The following is a 21958-nucleotide window of genomic DNA, read 5'->3' on the forward strand; positions in this document are numbered from 1 at the left end:
ATGGAGGATAACACACCAAGTCTGGGATGTATTTCCATTGTTAAATCATGGAGGATAACACACAATACAGTCTGGAATGTATTTCCATTGTTAAATCGTGGAGGATAACACAAAGTCTGGGACGTATTTCCATTGTTAAATCATGGAGGATACGGGACTGAGTGTTTTTAATTTATCAAGCAAGATATTGAGCCCTGCCCATATCTTCTTGCTTAATAAAGGGTTATCTTTTGTGCCTACAAACCAGTGCAAAAATGTTGATGTTAAGGTAGACATGTTTAAGTTTTTAGAAACATCCGTTTAAGGGAATACTTTAGCTCCCCTAATCGTGATATTTCTATTGAACCAGTAGGTTGCTCACCTGCACATACTCCGACTCCTTTTAGAAGTACAAGTTATTTTGTACCTCCAACCAATCGCAATCCCTCTATTGAGACATATTGCAGACTTGTTGAAAAATATGTTGATCATCTCCTTAAGAACATACAGGAGTAAATATCTTTCCATAATTTACCTAAGGATGAAAAACAAGCTTTGCTTGATTTACAATCCGATATGTCAGTCCTTACCCACCCTGCTGTACTCATGGATAGGACTGTTTATGTAAATGAGTGTCACAGACAGTTTGACAACACCTTTTACAAGAAACACAGAAGTGACCCCACTGCCCAATTTCAGAACACAATCTTTCCTGTCCTAGATGGGTATTTAAGTTCTGGTCAGATAACCAAAAAATAACACAACTTTTTAGCTATTCAACACCCTAAAATTGCCACTTTTTATACTTTGCCGAAATTACACAACGTTACAAAACCTCCAGGGCGCCCTATTGTAGCGGACATTGATGCAGTAACGGCCCCTCTATAGACTTTTGTTGACTTTTTATTAGATCACTCGTAGAACAGCTCTCCTTCTTTGTAAAGGATACCAGCAGTAAGTCTGGGATGTATTTCCATTGTGGTCCTGATAACATTTCATGTCTGCCATTCTAGCCATTACAATGAGCCTGTCCTTCTATAGCTCCTACCACCAGCCTCTTCTGGTATTGGCCTACTGTACTTTAAACCTGATCTACAAAACCATGATTGGCATTCGAACAAAGGAAAAAGAGAATGGAGTACTTCAGATACTGTTTTAACGTCGGTTGTCCCCATCCAATAAGGTGTGGTCTTCCATCATACCCCTGGAAATGACATCATGGAGACAATCATGGACGGTGAATGTAATGGACAAAATTCTCATCTGCATATACAATTTACATGAGCTATGGTGACAACTGGATTAACTAATATTGTGTATCCTCACACAGAAACTGATGAGACTGGGTGTGTTTGGCTTCCCAACAAATTGTGCTGTCCATTCTGAATATTCACTCTTTCTGCCGTTCAGTCATTATCAACCCCAATGTTTACAGATAGGTGAGTAAGCACCTGTCAGTCAACACAAAGCAGCCTGAGCCTCTTCTTTAATGAAAACCCAGGGAGATGGCAGATAAATAAATCATAGTTGTGGGCAATAACCTATCGGCTGACTGAGGCAATTTCCTGTGGGACAGGAAATGAAAGAGCGTTGGGAGACAGGAGCCGAGGCCGGGGTGCTGCTGCTTTGTTCTAACTGCCTGCCCATTATGAACAGATTGTTGTGATAGGCAGGCTACCTCCACCTCACTTTTCCCATTCCCTCCCAGTCTGAGACCCTCAATCTATGTCTGAGACATCTCCAAATGTCTTCCATCAAAGACACAGGCATCGCTGTGAACTGTCACCAAGGCTGAAGATCGTCACGTCCTGACGTCTATCAGACTTGAAAGGGTGAAATGCCACTTGGAAGCTGTGCATGGCCTGCATTTTAAGTGGAATTATGGGGGAAGACGTGAGTTAGTCTGATACTTCAAGCAGCAGTGAAATGACTCACAGTGTGACATTTCTGCACAACTTCCTGAATGACTGGTCATTTGAATAAAAAAAGGGCATATACCATGTAAATATTGGAGACAAAAGGCTAATACAGATGGCTGACATTATGGAAAATTGCACCAAAAAAAAATCCAACAGGTTAAGGTTTTCTTGCAACACACCAAGAACACAAAAGCTATATCCCCATGTGAATTAGGACAATACCTAAAGTGACAGGAAACAGTTTTTGTAAATACGGACCTGTTATCTACGGATCTGTTATCAGTGCACACACTATCGTACATTCATGTGAACTGTTCATTTAAGGGAAGAGAGAGACGTAATTCTTAATCCGAGGTCAAGTGCATTATCAAACTATGAGATGACAAATTTGTAGCCAATTCACTAAAAAGAGTATTTCGAAACAGTAGAAATACATCCTGTTCTTAGTAATTTGGCTAAGAAAGTTGGGAAATGACAACACATGTAACAGGATCAGTCGCATATTCAACAGGATAAATTGAAATAAATCTTAAAAGGATTGCTTTTATTGCCTTAAGTAATAGTCCACAACTCAATGAGTTCTGAAGAACTCACTACTGTTTTCCTCCTGGGCCAGATAGACAGTCCACAATTAAAATAGTTGGAGAACAAGCAAAACCATTTTTTAATACTATGGTATAAACAGTCAACAAAATTGTAATACCATTGATATTTTGGAGCCCAAAAATCAATTTGAGTTTTTGCCAAATATGGTCAAAGGAAGTCTTCCAGGAAAATGTTACATACAAGTGATGTGGGTGGACTGGACCCAACCTTGCTCAAATAGTATTTTTGGGCCACGTCTACGAGGTGGGACCGGATCCTTCTACTCAAGAGGCTTTATCAATACAGTACCAGATACATATGAAATGAGAGTTAAAATGAAATCTTTCATCACTAAGAAAAGGTCCAATCTTATGGACCTAAATAAACGCATTAGTACTGATGTTTGAGTACACAATCAAAGGCTATATTTTTTATTTGAATTCACTGGTAAAGCTGAGTAACAAGGACATGTTGGTTTTTGTTTTGTTCTAAATATTTTAATCTTCAAAAGTGTCTTATTATCACAGAGCCTCAAGACAACACATATTGTACAGCCTTTTGTCATATACTATCAAATTAATATTTGGACAAATCTTAACTCCGTAAGCCTTTCCTTAACTTTTCAAAATTTGAATCAATAAACATTGAAATCCCAGGACTAGATTTTAATACTTGTGCGCATGACTCAGGAAAAGGTTATAGTTTAAATAAAAAACAGCACATTATAACTTTACAATGCAAACTCACCTTGCCCATCTTTACAAAATATCCTTAGCAAGGATTGAAGGAATGACTTACCATTTCAATGAAAGACAATATGGTACAAAAAAATTTAAATCATTTTTTTCATTCTTTTCTCTTCAAATTTCTTCTTATAGTTACTTGATAAACTGGTTTCAGTTACCAACTTATCCAATAACTGAATCCAAAATACTCTTTCTGGTATGTGGACATTGCAAAGTCTGTGTGAATGATATTGTTCACTATGATATGAAGGAGACTTTGCAGCCGTTGTGAGTAGGGGGTTCTCTGTAATGTCTGTTGTGACCATTAGAGAAGACCTCCTGTCTTTGTGTGGGTCTGGGGGAATCAAGAGTTCCAAACTCCCTCCCTTCTAATCTGGGAAATTTGCTTTCTGTGTTGAATCCCAGGATCTCACTTACTGAATAAGGCAAATCCTGAAAGGAAATGAAAAAAGAAAATGTAGATTATATACAACCAATATGTAATTATGAATCTGCAGGTTATTGACTTAATTGAACGTATAAATAAATAGCAATCCTTGAACATACTGTACCTTACAACTTCTGATTTGCATACAAATAGCCTCTGATTTGTGAAGGATTTCTTCAATGTCCAGCTTCATTGATAGTTCATTGATGTGCTGTGATAACATACAAAACAATGACATTTAAAACTAAATAACTTACAAAACACTCCAAACAACCCACCTTGAAAATATGTCTGATTAAAAAAAAAGAATTAAACTGACAAACCAGTTGAAACTTGCAAATAACAGCTGTTACCTTGAGGATCTCATTGAAGCCATAGTTTTCCTCCATGATTTTCCTTTTCTCTGAGTCTAGGATGGCACAGCACACCAGCAGATGGAAGTTTTGGCAGGGCAGGCCAGTCCACATGACCTAAGCAGAACCCGGAAGTCTTATTAACAAGAACCATCAGAATGCATAAAGATAAACCATGAAGTCAAAAAGAAATGTAATAAAAGCATCAACTAGAATCATTAAATAAATCTCATAAGCGCGAGACTGACAGATTGACTTCCCCCTAAATTACAAGGGAGACACTTACGCTGATAGGTCGATGCATGAACAGCACTCACCTCCCACAGACGAAGGACATCTGGATAACTGAGCTCCCTCTTGAAGCGGATCAGTAACCACCGGAAACAGAAATACAGGTAACCTGAATCCTGTGACTCTGGAGGAACCAAAACAAAACACTGATGAGGAGAAATCAAATGGGACCAAGGACGGTAGTCAGTCGCTACTTCCTTTTCAAAGATAGGTTGTTGTTTTTAACTTTAACTAAATTAAAACTATAAAATACTATTGGTATTGGTTGATAATCTGCATATTTGCTTAGTTTTCTTTTCAGGATTTACCTCAATCTTTATGGCTTCATGCAAAATAAAAATATATAAAAGAAGTATATACTTTTGTAAGTTGATCCTAAACAGGTGAATGTTTGAGGTGTGTTACGTACCGAGGTAGTTCCAGAAGGCCAGGTCCAGCAGCCTCAACAGAGTACTGAGCTGGATCAGCTGAGTCTTCATGCCCTGCATCGGCTCTTCGAAGTTCTGGTGCTGCGCGCACACACACACACACACGTTATGGTTGAGTAATGAAAGAGTCACACTCAGGCATATCAAAGTTAACATTAGTTTTGTTTCATCAAACTAACAGCAGCAGACAAAACAAAGCTAATCTGATTACTCACCATTTGATCCATGAAGGAGACAAAACACCAGAAGGCATCCACCTCGTTGTCCATCACATAGAGGATCGGGGAGAGGAGGTCACTCATACCCTGAACATAACCTGGAGACAAGTACAAGGAAACATTCCCACAACGTTAAATAAGGTGAACTTAACAAAAATCGCACTGATATGCAGTTGTCAGCTCATGATTGCCGTTACCACAGGTAAATTACAATAATTTCCTAAGGGACATCGATTGCATCTATGCCAATCAGATTACATTTTCATTCACATAAATTATCTCTGCTGCACTTCTTGGCAATAATGCTATAACTTACCCAGATCAAAATCATACATGCAGTACGTCATCAAGACGTCATGTAGTAACACCAGGCCTGGGTTGTCTATGCCTTCATAGAACCTGTTGGTTCTGTCTGTTCTGTTCACGTCCTTCTCTGAGAAGACAACACATTCACAGATGATAAATAAAGAACCATACTACGCCTCGTTCAGGAAAGGTACACCATGCTAAGGCAGTCATTACAGATGCATCCATTAACAAAATTGATCTAAAAGTGCATTTAAAATCACAACACATTTAACAGTAAAAACAACACAAGTGATGAAACAAAAGCCAAAAGGCTTAAAATGACTTAGATTTGTGTGCATTGGGTATATGTTGTGAAATTGTTAGATACTACTTGTAGATGTTCCGACAATGCAGTAATGAAGCACAAGCATTACACTACACTCGCAATAACATCTGCTAAACACGTGTATGTGACCAATAACATTTGATTTGAAATGAATCATCAACAACAACTCTCCTAAGACAGCAGGGTAGATATATATAAATTACCTATCAGGCTCCTGCAGTCTCTTAACCTGGAGTTTCTCCTTTCCTGCTCCTCACTCACCGACTTCCACTGGAGCTTCATCCTGAAGTACTCATCCCTTATTCACCAGGGGGAAGCAAGAGAGGGAAGAGAATATCTTCAGAATTACATTTTACTTTGCTGATATTCACAATCTCATATGGCTCTGCTGGTTAACAAAGGAAAATGTCAACAAAGACCTTATGACCTTCATGGTAACAGCCACTTTGATGGTAATGAAACCGCTCAAAATCTGCATTTGACTATTCCTGTCTTATAAGAAAGACATGTGGGTTTCATATAGAATGTCTGTCTTAGTAAAGCACACATACGTTTTCCTCCTCTGTTGGCCTTTCCGCTCGTCGTAGGTGCTGTCCCAGGTGTAATACCCCAGCAGAAACTTCCAGGCCTCTTTCCTCACCGCATGGCACAAGCCCTACAGGATCAGCACAACATTGACAGGAATCACTTTATAGACATACCCAGAATTTTTATGGATAGTTAGTTACCACACCAATGTATATAGAAGGTCAGTTTGGCAGAAACAAATTAAGCCTAGCCCTGGGCTAAACAGCATGTTCAATAGAAATTATTTTAGTCCCGTACTATGCTTATTCTGTGTCTGGGAAACTGTCCCAGAGAGTTTGGCTGGAGATTTACTAGAGAAGGTGCTTCATCATTCTGGTAATTTTACAAAACTCAACGTACGCCTTTGAATATGATTTTCTTGAGTTGAGGGACATTTTCCACCCTTCCTTCCTGGTCCTGGTGCTTAGCCCAGTCCTCTGCAGACAGTGGCTCCCTCCTTGTTACCTCTGGCCTGGCGCCCAGGTCCATCTGAGAGACACCAACCAATAAGACCATGCATTCTTCTGCGCTGTAACCACGTTAAAAGTCAAACCCCAGCTGAAGACCAGACACCCATTGTGCCAGCAGCCGTTATCATTACACCCTGCATCCAGCTGCTGGCTTGCCTCGGAAGATAAAGCCATAGTCAGACCAGGGGATCCCCTACTCACAACATGTAGTGTACGCACATACAGCAACGTCCAGGTGCAAGACACAAGTAAAGTCATGAAATAAAGATCATGTAGTTTTTATGTACTACTCACCCTGGTGATAACCTCAAAGCCAGGTTCCTCCTGCTGGTTGATCTCCAGGCCAGGGATGACCTCTCCCAGTCCCAGGATGTCCAGGTCAGCTACCTCCTCATGGGGCTTCCGCTGCTGCTGCTCCAGCTCTGGGCCGCGGAACGCATCGAAGATGTAGTTGGTGACCTTGGAGAAGCCGCCCAACGTTGTCACATAGGGATCCTTCTTCAGCTTCTGTTGGGGAAACAGGGTCAAAATAATTAGGCAACCAAACTGAGGTAAAAAAAAAAAAAAAACTCACTGAAACAGAGATGTACTACCTGAATTTATCCAATAACAAAAACTAACTTCTGTGCAAACCGTTTTGCTAAAGTAAGTTTTTTCCATACAGGTAAGTGCCATTCGTATAACAGGTATATTGCATGACACATTACAGTAACAAGGCCGTAGTTGTTGTCATCCAAAAGGTTCTCGAAGGACTGAGAGAGAGCTCGGTTGGGAGTGCTGACCAGCAGGCAGGTTTCATCATCTGGGGCCCTGAAAACATATGAGGAAATAGAGAATTTAAAAAAATACGTATTTGTTGTCAGCCTATAAGTAGAGATCCATCCCTATCAAGTGAGCTCTATTTCAGATAAAGGCATTCTATATGAGGGGAGGGACAGAACACAACATATACCCTATACCTCAAAAACGTGAGGGGTTTCTTTGTCATGCAAAGCCCATGAAAGCCCCAATATTATTCAAATTCACGTCAATTAATAGAGGATTAATCATACAAAAATAAGATATACAATTTGAGACAAGGCATGGTACAGGATGTGATGTCAATCATCGCCTGTTTTCAGTTCTAACCAGACGCCTGGCTGAAAATGGCCAGCCGGTACTTAATCCAAACAATTTCATTATGAAAAGCCATGATAAGAACTTTAATAACAGCTATCTGCTCTGACTGCGATAGAGGAGCACAGTGCCTCTATATAGGAGGAATTATCTGTTGTGATATTTGCCTCAAACAGAAAACCAGACTCTTTCATGAGGAGAAACTGCCCGCTAACCCCAACAGTCAGACAGAAGAAGGGACCAGGAGAGGGAAACCAAGTGTTTGCTATACATCTTATGCAAATCACTAGCATTAGCATATAGATAAGAAACACCATGAAAAGTCCAACAGCGTTTCAGCTGATAAAAGAATAAAAAACCGTTGTCAGAGCCAAAAAGAGGAAAAACACAGGTAGCTTACCAATTGTACCTACCAATTAACTCCTGGTCTAATGGTGGGCATTGCTACAAGAGGTAAAATGTATTCCTCAAAATCAAATAAAATTGTATTGGTCACATACACTCACAATAACATCAGCTAACCATGTGTATCGAAATGCTTATGCTTCTAGATCCGACCGTGAAGAAGTATCTAACAGGTAATATCTATCAATTCCACAACAAAACCTAATATCTGAAAAATTCCACAACAAAACCTAATACACACGATCTAGTAAAGGAATGGATGAGCAGTGACAGAGCGGCTAAGATGCAATAGATACTAAAGAATATATAGTGAAGGATACAGTATACAGTATATACATATGAGATGAGTAATGTGAGATATGTAAACATTCTTAAAGTGGCATTATTAAAGTGGACAATGATATCAAGTCTGTGGATAGGCAACAGCCTCTCTGTGCTAGCGATGGCTGTTTAACAAATCTGATGGCCTTGAGATAGAGATTGAAAAACAACTTCTGTCCCAGCATTGATGCACCTGTACCGACCTCGCCTTCTGGATGAAAGCGGGGTGAACAGGCCGTGGCTCAGGTGGTTATTGCCCTTGATGATCTTTATGGCCTTCCTGTGACATCGGGTTGTAGGTGTCCTGGAGGGCAGGTAGTTTGCCCCCGGTGATGCGTTGAGCAGACCTCACCACCCTCTGGTGACAAGACACATGTTTTGGCCTCCTGAGGTGTGCATGGACCATTTCAGTTTGTCGGTGATATGAACACTGAGTCCATCTTCTCCACTGCTGTCCCCTCAATGTGGATAGGGGGATGCTCCCTTTTCTGTTTCCTGAAGTCCACAATCATCTCTTTTGTTTTGGCAACGTTGAGGGCCCTCACCTCCTCCCTCCCTGTCGTTGTTGGTAATCAAGCCTACCACTGTAGGGTCGTCTACAAACTTGATGATTGAGTTGGAGGCGTGCATAGCCACGCAGTCATGGGTGAACAGGGAGCACAGGAGAGGGCTGAGAGCGCACCCTTGTGGGGCACCAGTGTTGAGGATCAGCGGAGTGGAGAGGTTGTTTCCTACCTTCACCACCTGAGGGGGTGGTCCGTCAGGAAGTCCAGGACCCAGTTGCACAGGGCAGGGTCAAGACACAGGGTCTCAAGCTTAATGATAAGTTGAGGGTACTATGGTGTTGAATGCTGAGCTGTAGTCAATGAGTAGCATTCATACATAGGTATTCCTCTTGTCCAGATGGGCTAGGGCAATGTGTAGTGTGATGGCGATTGCATTGTCTGTGGACGGTATGCAAACTTAAGTGGGTCTAGGGTGACAGGTAGGGTGGAGGTGATCTGATCCTTGACTAGTTTCTCAAAGCACTTCATGATGACAGAAGTGAGTGCTACGGGGAGATAGTCATTTAGTTCAGTTACCTTAGCTTTCTTGGGAACAGGAACAATGGTGGCCATCATGAAGCATGTGGGGACAGCAGACTGGGATAAGGATTGGTTGACTATGTCCGTAAACACACCAGCCAGCTGGTATGCGCATGCTCTGAGGACGCGGCTAGGGATGCCGTCTGGGCCGGCAGTCTTGTGAGGGTTAACACGTTTAAATGTTTTACTCACGTTGGCCACGGAGAAGGAGAGCCCACAGTCTTTGGTAGCGGGCCGCGTCGGTGGCACTGTATTGTCCTCAAAGAAGTTGTTTCATTTGTCTGGCAGCAAGACGTCAACATCCGCGACGGGGCTGCTGTTCTTTTTGTAATCCAGTCCAAGAAAGTCTCACAAATAGGTTTGACGCTACTGTGTAACTACTGTTTTCTTAGACTGTCTGTAAACATACACACTCATACAGTGTCTTTATACTGAGTCATTGTCCACACTGACACTCATTCACTGTCCTTTGGAGTAGTATTAAAGAACATAATCAACCTGTGATTCAAATGGGCTCATTGGCTCCCTCTGCTGGTGATACACTACACTGCATCCACTACGGTAACATTACCTGGCCTATGTAACATTGTCAGAGATCATTTAGCATCTGCGATTCCACTTAGAAACAAAATTGTACTCCTGCAATAACCACGGTGCTGGATGGAATCATAATATATCAACGTCTGATCCTTGTTCCTCTCTAGGTCTCTTTTTTCGAAAAACTTTTCACTGACCACGTCTGCTCCTGCTGGCTCTTCGGCGTCTACTCTATAGCACTTTGTGACAACTGCTGATAAATCAATTTGATTGATTAATCGTCAAACCACTATTTTCCATTTCAGAGCCAGTTGGACCATGCAAACTAGTTTAGCAGACCAGACACAGAGACTCACTCTGTGATTATGATGTATCTCCTCAGGCAGTCAATGAAGCCTTCACTGCCCCCCAGGTGGAAGTGGAGGGATGGCAGTAGGGTGGGTGGCTCCTTCATTCCGAACACCAGACGGGACCAGCCTTCCTCCTTCACTGTGATAGACCTCAAGTCCCACACACTGAAGGTGAAGGACCACTTGCTTTTCTCATGTGTGTGGTTCAATGCACCTGGAAGAAAGCAAAGGAATGAATCAGGTTTCATTCTGACCTTATCTGTTAAGTCAACATGCAATTCAAGTTCAGTCCTTAATAAACCAAAAGTGGAGATTGACAAAGGAAAGCCCAAACCTCGGCAAGAGATTATCATTCTTTCATATATAATATAATATAAATATATATATATATATATATCTCAGGGGGATATACAAGAAACGCATTTCAATGACATCCTGAAATATCACAGCTTTCAGCCAATCAGCATTCAGGGCTCAAACCACAGTTTATAATTGTAAATAGTGTATGAGGGTTGGGGTATGACCCTGGCCATCTGTAAAAAATCAAATATATATATTTGGTTTTTTTTAACTACGCTGCTTGATTTGCTTAATATAAGGAATTTTAAATGATTTATACTTTAACTTTTGATTCTTAAGTATATTTAAAACCAAATGCTTTTGGACTTTTACTCGAGTAGTTGTTTACTGAGTGACACACTATTACAGGAAAAATATAAGCAAACCCCAAATTACTTTAATTTAAAATCATATCATTTCAATCCCACTTCACACTACTTAGACAACTTCTGCTGTAAATTAACTCATGTATTGAGTGAATAAGTCTGAACGAAGCATCAGCAACAAAGCTCATGTTACATGTAGGATGCATTGCATTCCATCCGTGCGAGCTACAACGAATGCACCCAATTATCCACCCACCCTCTCCGTTGGAGCAGGGTTTCCTCTTGGGAAAGGAGACTGCGTTGATCATGTCCCACTCGGTCTCGTAGCTCTGCTGCTGCTCCAGCACCACGGCCTGCTGAGGTGACGACCTCTCCTCCCCAGGACAATAGGCCCACTCCATCACTGAGCTGGAATCCTGGGGGAATGGAATGGATATGCCTCGTTAATAACATGATTCAAGCCTTTACCTATCATTATCATTCAAATTATAGAATTTTAAAACAGATGTGTGAGAGGTGCTGCTAACTGTTGGAGTTCTGGAATTTGCTGAATCGTAAAGAATGTTAATGGAATAGTTATTGAAAGGCGGCTGTTTGTGAAGCCTATCCCTATCCGCCATTGTTGAAAACTTTGACAAATACACACAAATCTTCCATAAAGATGCATCTTAACACTTGTGATCTGAAACGCATGACCGGTTTTCCATCCAATTTACATGGTGGTAAATGTACACTGCTGCTGAACAACTGGGTAGCATTTCAGCGAGTAAAACATTTTTTTTTTTTTATAAAAATAAATAAAAATAAAAAGTCAAACCTTGCCAGCACAGAGCATGTTGGATGGATCAACAGTGTCCTCCAAGGGTTTGTATTCCACAATGATTTCACCATCCTAGTAAATATTAAAAACACAATAAGCAATCATGCAACCAGCAATTAAATATTATAAATACAATCAACAACTGATACCTTATCAATAATACGTAGGAACCCAGAAACAAGCAGATCTTGGTCTTCACTGTCTTCAGTATTTGAGTGAATGAAAACACCTTCATGTTCAAATAGCACCTGAAGAAAAAGACAATACAGCAGGAATATGAATAGGTGACATTATTTCCAAACAGCTTAGCTATCTATGTGTTTTTATATTGCCTTAAAAGCCTACCGTTGACATTCTACATGTTATTCTTCCTCACTATTACTAAGAATATTGGCCAACAATAGTTGGCAGTGGTGTAAAGTACTCAATTAAAAATACTTTAAAGTACTTAAGTAGTTTTCTGGGGTATCTGTACTTTACTGTTCATATTTTTTGACAACTTTTACTTCACTTACATACCTGAAGAAAATAATGTACTTTTTACTCCATACATTTTCCCTGACACCCAAAATAACTTGTTACATTTTGAATGCTTAGCAGGACAGGACATTTTTTAAATTCACACATTTATCAAGAGAACATCCCTGGTCATCCCTACTGCCTCTGATCTGGTGGACTCACTAAACACACATGCTTTAAGCAGTAAGGCCCGAGGGGGTGTGGTATATGGCCAATAGACCATGGCTAAGGGCTGTTCTTAGGCACAACTCAACGCATGATATACAGTGCAATATAACACGGCTTTCAGCCAATCAGCATTCAGGGTTCGAACCACCCAGTTTATAATTGCTGATTGGCTGACAGCCGTGGTATATCAGACCGTATGCATAGTGTCTAAGAACAGCCCTACCCATATACCACGGGTATGACAAAATATGTATTTTAACTGACAGCCATTTATTTACAAATTGCCAGGTCACACTCAGCCATTATTTAAGGCACGAGGGGGTGTGGTATATGGCCAATATATCATGACTAAGGGTTGTGTCCAGGCACTCCGCGAGGCGTTGTACATAACAACAGCCCTTAGCCGTGGTATACTGGCCATATACCACACCCTGTCGTGCTTTATTGCTTAAATAATGTCAGTGTTGGAGTGTGACCCTGGCTAACTGTAAATATAAAAACAAGAAAATGCTGCTGCCTGGTTTGCTTAATAAGGAACTTTAAATGATCTATACTCTTGATACTTAAGTATATTTAAAACCAAATAATTTTACTCAAGTAGTTTCTTTACTTTTACTCAAGTATGACAATTGGGTCATTTTTCCACCACTGTCTAGCAGTATTGTAACACGTTACATCCAAGTGCACTTGCCAACTACAACAACGAGACCGTTGGATACGGATGTCCACTGAAACATTATTGACATTTGCGTTCATTGGTCAGTTAGGCTCTCATGTGACAGAGAGGTAGCGATCTCAGAAAGAACAGTGCAGTATAAGATGTACTACTAAGAGCAATTTTAGTGGGAGGGTAGCTAGATGGCTAGCTAGGGAATCCATAACTGAACCAAATAGCCAGCCAGTTTAGCTAACAAGCTAAGTTACTGTAACTAGTTAGTGTTATAGACCAGCAATGAGCTAGCTAGGTAACGTTAGTAAGATGCTAATTGAGCAAACACTCGGCCGATGAATAGATTTTTTTTTGCAACTTGAAACCGGAAACTGATAGTACAACACAGGCGAGGTCATAAATTCAACTACCGAGATATATTGATATGTTTTCGTGGCATTGTGGGCGGTAAGCCAGCTAACGTTACGTTAGCTAGCAAGAAAGAGAAACAGCTGATGGAAACCACCAACAGTGGGAAAGATCAAGCGTCTGTATCAACGGACTCTACTCCATCCAGTTATATTCACATGTATTGATAGATCCATCTAAATACGAAAAAACTGACGCAAAGATATTCCACAAGTTGTGCATTTTCAGTACCTTGGGAGGAGTATCAGCCGACATATCGCCTATTACCACTTACGACGACGTAGCACAGCTCACGTGCCTGACAGCTTCCACAACAACAGTGACAAGTCATCTTCCGCATTTCCGTAGCAGCGCAGGCGCAGTAACGGCTTGGGTGTTACCACGCAGACGGAATTCCCAAATAAGGGACCATCTAAAAAGTGCCCGTTTTATTCAGATTTTTCTTGATTAGATGTAGAGGCAGGTGCATTGAATATAGCCTGTACCCCAGAGAGAGCCTTGGGAATATGAAACTCTGGTTTACCCTAAACCAAGGGATGCTGTGGTGGGAGGAGCTATAGGAGGTTGGACTCATTGTAATGGCTGGAATAGGAAAACATGGAACGGTATCAAACATATGGAAACTACATGTTTGACTCTGTTCCATGTATTCCAGCCATTACAATGAGCCAGTCCTCATATAGCTCCTCCAACCAGCCCCCACTGCCTTAAACTTGGTCAGTCACAACCATTGGCCATAAAATGGTCAAAACCTTTAAAGTGTTGGATATGTCATGGAACAGGACCATGTTGCTAACATATCCTGAACAAAAATATAAATGCAGCATGTAAAGTGTTGGTCCCATCTTTCATGAGCTGAAATATAGAATATCCCAGAAATGTTCTATTTGCACAAAAATATTATTTCTCTCAAATTTTGTCCACAAATGTATTTACATCTCTGTTAGGGAGCATTTCTCCTTTGCCAAGATTATTTAGCTACCTGACAGGTGTGGCATATTAAGAAGCTGATTAAACAGCATGGTCATTACACAGGTGGACCTTGTGCTGTGGACAATAAAAGGCCACTCTAATATGTGTAGTTCCGCCACACATCACAATGCCACAAATGCATCAAGTTTTGAGGGTGCGTGCAATTGGCATGCTGACTGCAGGAATGTCCACCAGAGCTGTTGCCAAATAATTGAATGTTAATTTCCACAAGTTACCTCCAACGTTGTTTTAGAGAATTTAGCAGTACGTCCAACCAGCCTCACACCCGCAGACCATGTGTAACTACGACAGCCCAGGACCTCCACATCCGGCTTCTTCACCTCTGGGATCATCTGAAACCAGCCACCCAGACAGCTGTGGGTTTGCACAACCGAAAAACCGTTTCAGGGAAGCTTATCTCTGTTCATCGTTCTCACCAGGGTCTTGACCTGACTGCAGTTCGGTATCGTAACCGACTTCAGTGGGCAAATGCTCACCTTCGATGAAAACTGGCACACTGGAGAAGTTTGCTCTTCAAGATTAAATCCCGGTTTCAACTGTACCGGGCAGATGGCAGACAGCGTGAATGGCGTCATGTGGGTGAGTGGTTTACTGATGTCAACGTTATGAACATAGTGCCCCGTGGTAGCGTTGGGGTTATGCTATTGGCAGGCGTAAGCTAGGACAATGAACACAGTTGACTTTTATCGATGCAATTTGAATGCACAGAGATACCGTGATGACATCCTGAGGCCCATTGTCATGCCATTCACCCGCTATCACCTTGTGTTTCAGCATGATAATACACTGCCCCATGTCACAAGGATCTGTACACAATTCCTGGAAGCTGAAAATGTCCCAGTTCTTCCATGGCCTGCATACTCACCAGACATGTCACCCACTAACCGGTGCCCCCGCACATTGGCTACCCGGACTATTTGCATTGTGTCCCGCCACCCACCCACCAACCCCCTCTTTCATGCTGCTGCTACTCTGTTTATCATCTATGCATAGTCACTTTATCTATATAGTGGCTTGCGAAAGTATTCACCACCCTTGGCATTTTTGCTATTTTGTTGGCTTACAACCTGGAATTAAAATATTTTTTTTTTTTTTGGGGGGGGGGGTTGTATCATTTGATTTACACAACATGCCTACCACTTTGAAGATGCAAAATATTTTTTACTGTGAAACAAGAAATAAACCCCCCCCCCCCCCCCCCCCCCCAAGTCAATACTTTGTCTCTCAATGCCTTTTGCAGCAATTACAGCTGTCTCTTGGGGTATGTCTCCATAAGCTTGGCACATCTAGCCACTGGGATTTTTGCCCATTCTTCAAGGAAAAACTGCTCCAGCTCCTTCAAGTTGGATGGGTTCTGCTGGTATACAGCAATCTTTAAGTCATACTACAGATTCTCAATTAGATTGAGGTCTGGGATTTTACTAGGCCATTCCAAGACATTTAAATGTTTCCCCTTAAACCACTCAAGTGTTGCTTTAGCAGTATGCTTAGGGTCATTGTCCTGCGGGAAGGTGAACCTCCGTCCCAGTCTCAAATCTCTGGAAGACTGAAACAGGTTTCCCTCAAGAATTTCCCTGTATTTAGCGCCATCCATCATTCCTTCAATTCTGACCAGTTTCCCAGTCCCTGCCGATGAAAAACATTCCCACAGCATGATGCTGCCACCACCATGCTTCACTGTGGGGATGATATTCTCGGGGTGATGAGAGGTACTGGGTTTGCACCATACAAAGTTTTCCTTGATGGCCAAAAAGCTCAATTTTAGTCTCATCTGACCAGAGTACCTTCTTCCATATGTTTGGGGAGTCTCCCACATGCCCTTTGGCCAAAACCAAATGTGTTTGCTTGTTTTTTTCTTTAAGAAATTGCTTTTTTTCTGGCCACTCTTCCGTAAAGGCCAGCTCTGTGGAGTGTACAGCTTAAAGTGGTCTTATGGACAGATACTCCAATCTCCTCTGTGGAGGGTTCATTTAGTATTTTTTTGGGGGGGGGGGGCTCAGTCGGTCTGAACTTACTGTTGAGAGTTATAATGGTAGAATACATAAAGTAACATTTTGAAATGTGGGTGTGCATCAGCAGTTTCTGTCTTGTTACTTGTATGTCAGTCACTGACAGTCACTCAATTGGCCCATGTCAGCTAAAACATTTTAGATTGGTAAATTAGCCTAGCCAGCTATCTAAAGTTGTAGTAATCATGGTCTAATTACTGACTGGGCACACAGGGTATGTGCCTAGGGGTCCTGCGCGAAAGGGGGACCCTATCAATTTGGTTAATTAACACTCACTCAGATATCATATTACGCTGGGAAAGTCATGGCAAAATGTGTAGAATTGCAGGAAATTAACTCTTAAACGTATTTGTTTTTCTCTCCGCTGTCAAGAGGGGGGCCACTAAAATGTTTGCTTTGGGCTCCCAAAAGGCTAGGGCCAGCCCTGCATACAGCTGTTCAAGAAGTTTAACTAACTGTGAATTATTTTCCATTTAATATTTTGAATAAGTAAGTTAAATCTTTAGATGCTTTGTCTCAAACAACATCTGTCTAATATATCGTAAAATAAATGATTTTGGCTATATATAGATTGTTTTATTTTGCCTCAACAGGTTGTCCACATACAGGACGAACTGGTCCCAGGAGAGTGTATGCCTGGTCCAAGGCCTCCTTACTGTCAGTAGGAACTTCATTTTTCACTGAATTTAATTTGATGTAGAATTAATTGCTATATATACATTTCATAAGCTCTGAGCTTCATCATTGTGCAATTGTATGTAACAATATTTGGTTCAAAAGTTAATATATTTTACTTTTTGACAAGGTCATCTCCTTCCATACATTTTGTTCAGAGGCAGCCCACCGAGTCTCCGAATGTGGTTCTCCTCAGAGAGAAAGTGACTCTGATGGACAATGTCATCAAAGTCCTCGAGCGTTCCGGAAGCCAAGATGGTTCAGCTCAAAAAGAGGCAGAAGGACGAGGAGCTGCAGCAGAATAGCCATTGGAAGCCCATGGCAAATAACCGTGAAACTTGGCATCAAACTAAATGAGAATATGTATAGAAGGAAGCAACGAGCCAATGACATGAACTGGTGGTGGTTGTCCTTTTTTACTTTTTATTCCCTCTGAATCCCCTAGGTTCTTCTTTAAAAAATGTCTTCCCCCTGCACCTCCCCACATCCCACCATTTACTCCTCTTTATTGTTTACTTTTCTCCCCCTCTGCCTTCTGATTTCCTTTTCTCCTTGCGACATCATCCAACATGTCTGGGAAGTTCAGTCCAAATCACTGTAACACAAACACAGCAGTTAGCTTTGGTTCTAAGACACTTATCAGTTCATGTATCAGAATTCAACACTTATTATTATAACTTCTGAGACAGCTGTGACTGATATGGCATAGGAATAATACCCAGGGAGGTGGAAACAGATCATTTTCAGATGCAAAGCTATACTGTTCTGTCATATCTATTCTAGTTCCGAAGTCCTGTTCAATAAGGTTATGAGCCTGGCATATCTAAATAACCTGAGAGATATACAACAAATCTGGAACAGCAGGTGCATGTTGACATGACTCCATAGCAACCTCTATTCAGATTTTATTGGTAGCTAAAGGGGGCATCTAGTCAGTTGTACAACTGAATGCATTCAACTGAAATGTGTCTTCTGCATTTAACCCAACCTCTGAATCAGAGAGGTGTGGAGGGGCTGCCTTAATCAAGATCCACGTCTTCGAAGCCCGGGGAAGAGTGCCTTGCTCAGGGGCAGAATGACAGATGTTTACCTTGTCAACCTGGTTCTATTCAGATTCTATCGAAGGCTAAGGCTTGGTTCAACACTCACCATCAGTCAGACTCATTCCATATCTGCCAGTCTGAATCCTCCTCTGATGTCTGTTTGTCTCTTCCTCCTCTTCGCATCATCTCTATCATTCTCTTCTCTGTCAGTTTCATTTTCACTTCCCTCTCCTTTTCTTTCCTCTCTTTTCCTGCTCCTTTTTAATTTCCTTAGTTTAAGCACTCTATTTTTTTTCCTCCTGCTTTTGTACCTTTTTCTCAGCTTCAGCCAACCTTTTCTCAGCTTCAGCCAACCTTTTCTCAGCTTTTTCGTTATCCTTCTTCTCTTTCTCCAGGTGCTTCTTTTCATCTTGTTCTGCTTCAGTCAAACTTTTCTTCTCCTTTTCTTTTAATTTCTCCTTCTCCAGGTTTATTGCTTAGGGAATGTGATTGCTTGTCCTATGTTGCTCTGTCTGTATGCTATGTCTTGCTTGTCCTATGTTGCTATTGTCTATATTGTAATTGGTTTTAATAACCTGCCCAGGGACTGCGGTTGAAAATTAGCCGGCTGGCTAAAACCGGCACTTTTACTGAAACGTTGATTAATGTGCACTGTCCCTGTAAAAATGAAAAATAAACTCAAACTCAACTCAACTCAGGTTCTTTATTCTCCTTTTCTTTTAATTTCTCCTTCTCCAGGTTCTTTATTCTCCTTTTCTGCTTCAAACCTAAGTTTCTCATGCAGTTTTTCCTTAATCTCATTCTCAAGGATCTTCAATATCTCCTTTTCTCTTTTTTTCTCTTCTTCCAATTTACTGTTTATTTCCTCTCATTCTCCAGGTTCTTAATCGTCTTTCTTTTTTCTTCCTCCAACCTGAGTTTTTCCTCTTCTTTTCCTTCTCCAGGAATATCATCCTCTCTCTTCCTTTCTATCTTTGTCAAATGTCTCCGCCAATCTTAAATCCCTCAGCCTGTTTTATCTTAATTTCATCTAGACATTTATGACTTTCCTTCATCTGTTCTATCAATTTGTTCTCTTCCTGTTTTTCTCTTCCTTGATATCTACTTTCTGTCAATTGCTCCTCACTGTTATATCCCTTCTCACCTGCGTTCTGCATCTCTCTAAATTTTTTCTCCACCTCTTTTTCCACAGTTTCATGTATTCTGACCCTGTGGTTCTCCCTCTCCTCATCTATTGTCTTCATCATAAACATCTCCTGCTCCATTTTCTGGATTATACAGTGCCTTCGGAAAATATTCAGACCCCTTGACTTTTTCCACATTTCTTTTACGTTACAGCCTTATTCTAAAATGTATGAAATAAAAACATTTCCTCAGCAATCTGCACACAATACCCCATACTTACAAAGCAAAATCAGGTTGAGAAATTTTTGCACAAAAATTCAAAACAGAAATAACTTATTTACATAAATACTTAGACCCTTTGCTGTGAGACTCGAATTGATCTCAGGTACATCCTGTTTTCCATTGATCATCCTTGAGATGTTTCTACAACTTGATTAGTCATGATTTGGAAAGACACACACCTGCCTAAATAAGGTCACACAATTGACAGTGCAAATGTCAGATAAAAAACCATGCCATGAGGTCGAAGGAATTGTCCGCAGAGCTCCGAGACAGGATTGCGTCTAGGCACAGATCTGGGGAAGGGTACCAAAACATTTCTGCAGCATTGAAGGACCCCAAGAACACAGTGGCCTCCATCATTCTTAAATCGAAGATGTTTGGAACCACCAAAACTCTTCCTAGAGCTGGCTTCCCGGCCAAACTGAACAAGAACCCACTGGTCACTCTGACAGAGCGCTACAGTTCTTCTGTGGAGATGGGAGGACCTTCCAGAAGGACAACAATCTCTGCAGCACTCCACCAATCAGGTCTTTCCATCTATACCATTTGTATTTCATTAACCTTTTGACGATTGGATGTTCTTATAGGCACTTTAGTATTGCCAGTGTAACAGTATAGCTTCCGTCCCTCTCCTCCCTGGGCTCGAACCAGCAACACAACGACAACAGCCACCATCGAAGCAGCATTACCCATGCAGAGCAAGGGTAACAACCACTCCAAGGCTCAGAGCGAGTGAAGTTTGAAACGCTATTAAGCACGCGCTAACTAGCTAGCCATTTCACTTCGGTTACAGCAGCCACATCTCGGAAGTTAATAGGCTTGAAGTCATAAACAGGGCAATGCTTGACGCACAACGAAGAGCTGCTGGCAAAACGCACGAAAGTGCTGTTTGAATGAATGTTTACACGCCTGCTTCTGCCTACCACCGCTCTGTCAGATACTTTGATACTTGTATGCTTGTATGCTCAGTCAGATTATATGCAACGCAGGACACGCTAGATAATATCTAGTAATATCATCAACAATGTGTAGTTAACTAGTGATTATGATTGATTGTTTTTTATAAGATAAGTTTAATGCTAGCTAGCAACTTACCTTGGCTTACTGCATTCGCATAACAGGCAGTCTCCTTGTGGAGTGCAACGAGAGAGAGAGGCAGGTCGTTATTGCGTTGGACTAGTTAACTGTAAGGTTGCAAGATTGGAAGGGGAAAATCCAAAAATACCTATTTCCGATTGTTATGAAAACTTGAAATCGGCCCTAATTAATCAGCCATTCCGATTAATCTGTCAACCTCTACCCTGGATTACTGACCTCTGACGGCCTCTGAGTCTGCCTGCCGCTCTGTACCTTAGGGACTCTGCCCTGGACTACCGACCCCTGCCTGCCCTTGACCTGTCCTTTGCCTGCCCCCTGTTTATATAATAATCGTCCATTATTTGAACTCTCTGCATCTGGGTCTTTTCCTGAGCGGTAATACATGATTTATTGTATGCAGAGGCTGTAAAACAGATTGGTGGAACTACAGTGTGGAATGATGGAGCTTCCATGGCTGCTTCCATGGCTGTAGTAAGTGGACCTAATGTCGGCCAGGTGGTAACAATATTACTCGGGTTGTGGAAAGCAGAAATGCCAGGTTGAAGGTTATTGTGGAGACCAGTGGTGGTCAGTGCCGTTTTAAGATGAGGGAAGAATTATTTATTTTTTCATGAGCATGGCCTTATTTCTATTACGGCATATTGGATTCATATTTCATTCACCCAGTTCAATGTAAAAGCGATAAGTTTAGGTAACTACATGATTCTCAAATTTTCCCTATCATTGGTCCAACATTTGCAAACAAGTTTCTATTGGACAAATTCGGGTATGTTTATCCCTGTTTTGTTCCGTTTGCTTCCATTTCAGAAATGTTTTTCAACAGAATTGGAGGAATGAATACACCCCTGATCACGAGTTAACACAGTTCACTTTCATAGCAGCCACGTTGTTTTACTTCTCACATCTATGCGCTTTCTTCCTCTCACCTTGTCCCTTCACTTGTGGACTTCAATGCACAACACATCAGCTCTAAGTGACCAGGTGAAAAAGCCAAACCGAGGAAAACCACCACACACAGCCTACATCGTTGTCACCATATTAGCTAAAGTAAC

At 41.3% G+C, this 21958-nt stretch overlaps 1 protein-coding gene across 1 annotated transcript; it reads right to left on the reverse strand.

Moving 5' to 3' along the window:
* Positions 1 to 2421: 2421 nt before the first annotated feature.
* On the reverse strand, positions 2422 to 14093 carry LOC110499378 (TBC1 domain family member 15). Its single transcript, XM_021576488.3, has 17 exons — positions 13913 to 14093; positions 12066 to 12164; positions 11914 to 11988; positions 11353 to 11512; positions 10438 to 10645; positions 7325 to 7427; positions 6912 to 7124; positions 6508 to 6636; positions 6132 to 6235; positions 5784 to 5878; positions 5263 to 5379; positions 4944 to 5044; positions 4710 to 4809; positions 4327 to 4424; positions 4010 to 4126; positions 3781 to 3867; positions 2422 to 3661 (listed from the first exon to the last, which is right to left on the reverse strand). The coding sequence occupies exons 1-17, from the start codon at positions 13934 to 13936 to the stop codon at positions 3467 to 3469; spliced, it is 2025 nt and encodes a 674-aa protein (XP_021432163.3). The 5' UTR covers positions 13937 to 14093; the 3' UTR covers positions 2422 to 3466.
* Between the last annotated feature and the right edge of the window lie 7865 nt (positions 14094 to 21958).

Source organism: Oncorhynchus mykiss, chromosome 2 (assembly GCF_057628025.1).
Source record: "Oncorhynchus mykiss isolate SJ-2025 chromosome 2, ASM5762802v1, whole genome shotgun sequence".
In the NCBI taxonomy this organism is placed as follows: Eukaryota; Metazoa; Chordata; class Actinopteri; order Salmoniformes; family Salmonidae; genus Oncorhynchus; species Oncorhynchus mykiss.

Excerpts from the sequence above, each read along its gene's own strand:
- LOC110499378 (XM_021576488.3), bottom strand. The coding sequence starts at position 13,936 with ATGTCGGCTGATACTCCTCCCAAG. Across the intron at positions 6,236-6,507 it reads AGAAAATCATATTCAAAGGC|GGCTTGTGCCATGCGGTGAG; the intron begins GTACGTTGAGTT and ends CTGATCCTGTAG. Across the intron at positions 3,662-3,780 it reads TGCAAATCAGAAGTTGTAAG|GATTTGCCTTATTCAGTAAG; the intron begins GTACAGTATGTT and ends ATTTCCTTTCAG.